Source organism: Lipotes vexillifer, unplaced genomic scaffold (genome assembly GCF_000442215.2).
Source record: "Lipotes vexillifer unplaced genomic scaffold, Lipotes_vexillifer_v1.1 scaffold472, whole genome shotgun sequence".
In the NCBI taxonomy this organism is placed as follows: Eukaryota; Metazoa; Chordata; class Mammalia; order Artiodactyla; family Lipotidae; genus Lipotes; species Lipotes vexillifer.
The window spans coordinates 2,156,227-2,157,767 of record NW_006797698.1 but is presented as its reverse complement, the minus strand read 5'-3'; the positions used below and the strand labels follow the sequence as shown (position 1 = coordinate 2,157,767).

Sequence of the window (1,541 nt, the reverse complement as noted above, 5' to 3'; positions counted from 1 at the left end):
GGGGGGGGGGGGGGGGGTGCCGTCAGCATCTGAGGGACCCCTCCCACCCCTGTACTGGGTCGGCAACACACGCAGTCACGTCTCATTGTAAGCACACACGCGACACGCACAAACACAAAAGCCCAGGCACACACACCCCTCGGCTCTGCCCTGCGCCTCTACCCTGGTGTCCCAGCCCCAAACATGCCATGATGGAGGCCCCTGGGGTCTCTAAGTCCCAGGGCCCCACTCTGGCTCCTCTAACACCCACCCTCTCCTCTGTCTCAGGCTCTTCCCGGAGCCCGGGCCCCGGCTAGCCCCCGCGCCTGCCCCAGGGGCGCACTCACAGCCGATGAGCATGACACAGATAGAGAAGATCTTCTCTGAGTTGGTGTTGGGTGAGACGTTGCCGAAGCCCACGCTGGTGAGGCTGCTGAAGGTGAAGTAAAGGGCGGTGACGTACTTGTCCTTGATGGAGGGGCCGCCCAGGCCGCTGCTGTTGTAGGGCTTGCCGATCTGATCGCCCAGGTTGTGGAGCCAGCCGATGCGGGAGTCCATGTGCGGCTGCTCCATGTTGCCGATGGCGTACCAGATGCAGGCCAGCCAGTGCGCGATGAGCGCAAAGGTGCACATGAGCAGGAAAAGCACGGCCGCCCCGTACTCGGAGTAGCGGTCCAGTTTCCGTGCCACGCGCACCAGCCGCAGCAGCCGTGCCGTCTTCAGCAGCCCGATCAGCTATGGGGGTCGGCGGATATTCAGTGGGGAAGGGGGCAAACGAGGAGTGAGGGCACTGCAGCTCTCGGGGGGCATCGGAGGTGAGATCCCCGAGGAGTTCTCCCCAGAACCTCCTCAAAATAAAAGCGCCTCCCACTCACTGGGCCCAGCACGGAGCCCATTCACCTTCGTGCCAGCTCTGTGACAAAGGGCTCGTGGTTCCCACGGCCAGAATGAGGAAACTGGGGCTCGGAAAGGTGCACCCACCCTCAGGTGCCCGGCCAGAGCTCCCACTAGCTTCCAGGGCACTTTCACGTGAATTAAAAGACAGTGGCCACTTTGGACAGACACATTAGGAAAAGGTGAGCCCTCTGGACCGCTATAACCGGGGAGTGGCTCGTATGGAAAGGGGAGCAGGTGCGGGTTAGCTGGGGCTCTGCCATGCGTCTGCCACCCTCCTTCTGTCACCACCCACCCCTTCACCCCACCACCTGCTGCCCCTCCCCTTGCCCCTGCCTCCTTGCCAACCCACCTCTTCAGAGCCGGAGCCGAAGATAAGCAAGTCAAAGGGGATGGCGGCCACCATGTCGATGAGGAACCAGCCCTTGAAGTAGTGGACGGCGATGCGGCCGGGGTGGCTGACCACCTCCTCGTTGGCGTTGACGTAGGTGGTGCGGAAGTTGATGAGGATGTCCACGATGAACATGATGTCCACGATGAGGTCCACCACAGCCAGCGGCTGGCAGGCGTAGCCACAGTCGGGGGCCGGGGGGCCCTCTTCCGTCTCCTTCAGCAGGCAGGCAGCCGAGTAGGGCGGGAAGCAGGCACTGGCGAGGACCCGCAGCAGG

At 63.3% G+C, this 1,541-nt stretch overlaps 1 protein-coding gene across 1 annotated transcript in view; it reads right to left on the bottom strand.

The window, feature by feature from the left end:
- The window catches only part of KCNH2 (potassium voltage-gated channel subfamily H member 2), a 35,887-nt gene that overhangs the window by 6,679 nt on the left and 27,667 nt on the right, over positions 1–1,541 (bottom strand). The window contains exons 8-9 of the mRNA XM_007469871.1: positions 1,226–1,540; positions 327–714 (exon numbers count right to left, since the gene is read on the bottom strand). Coding sequence (XP_007469933.1) covers positions 327–714; positions 1,226–1,540 — 703 coding nt within the window. The remainder of the gene's footprint in view (positions 1–326; positions 715–1,225; position 1,541) is intronic.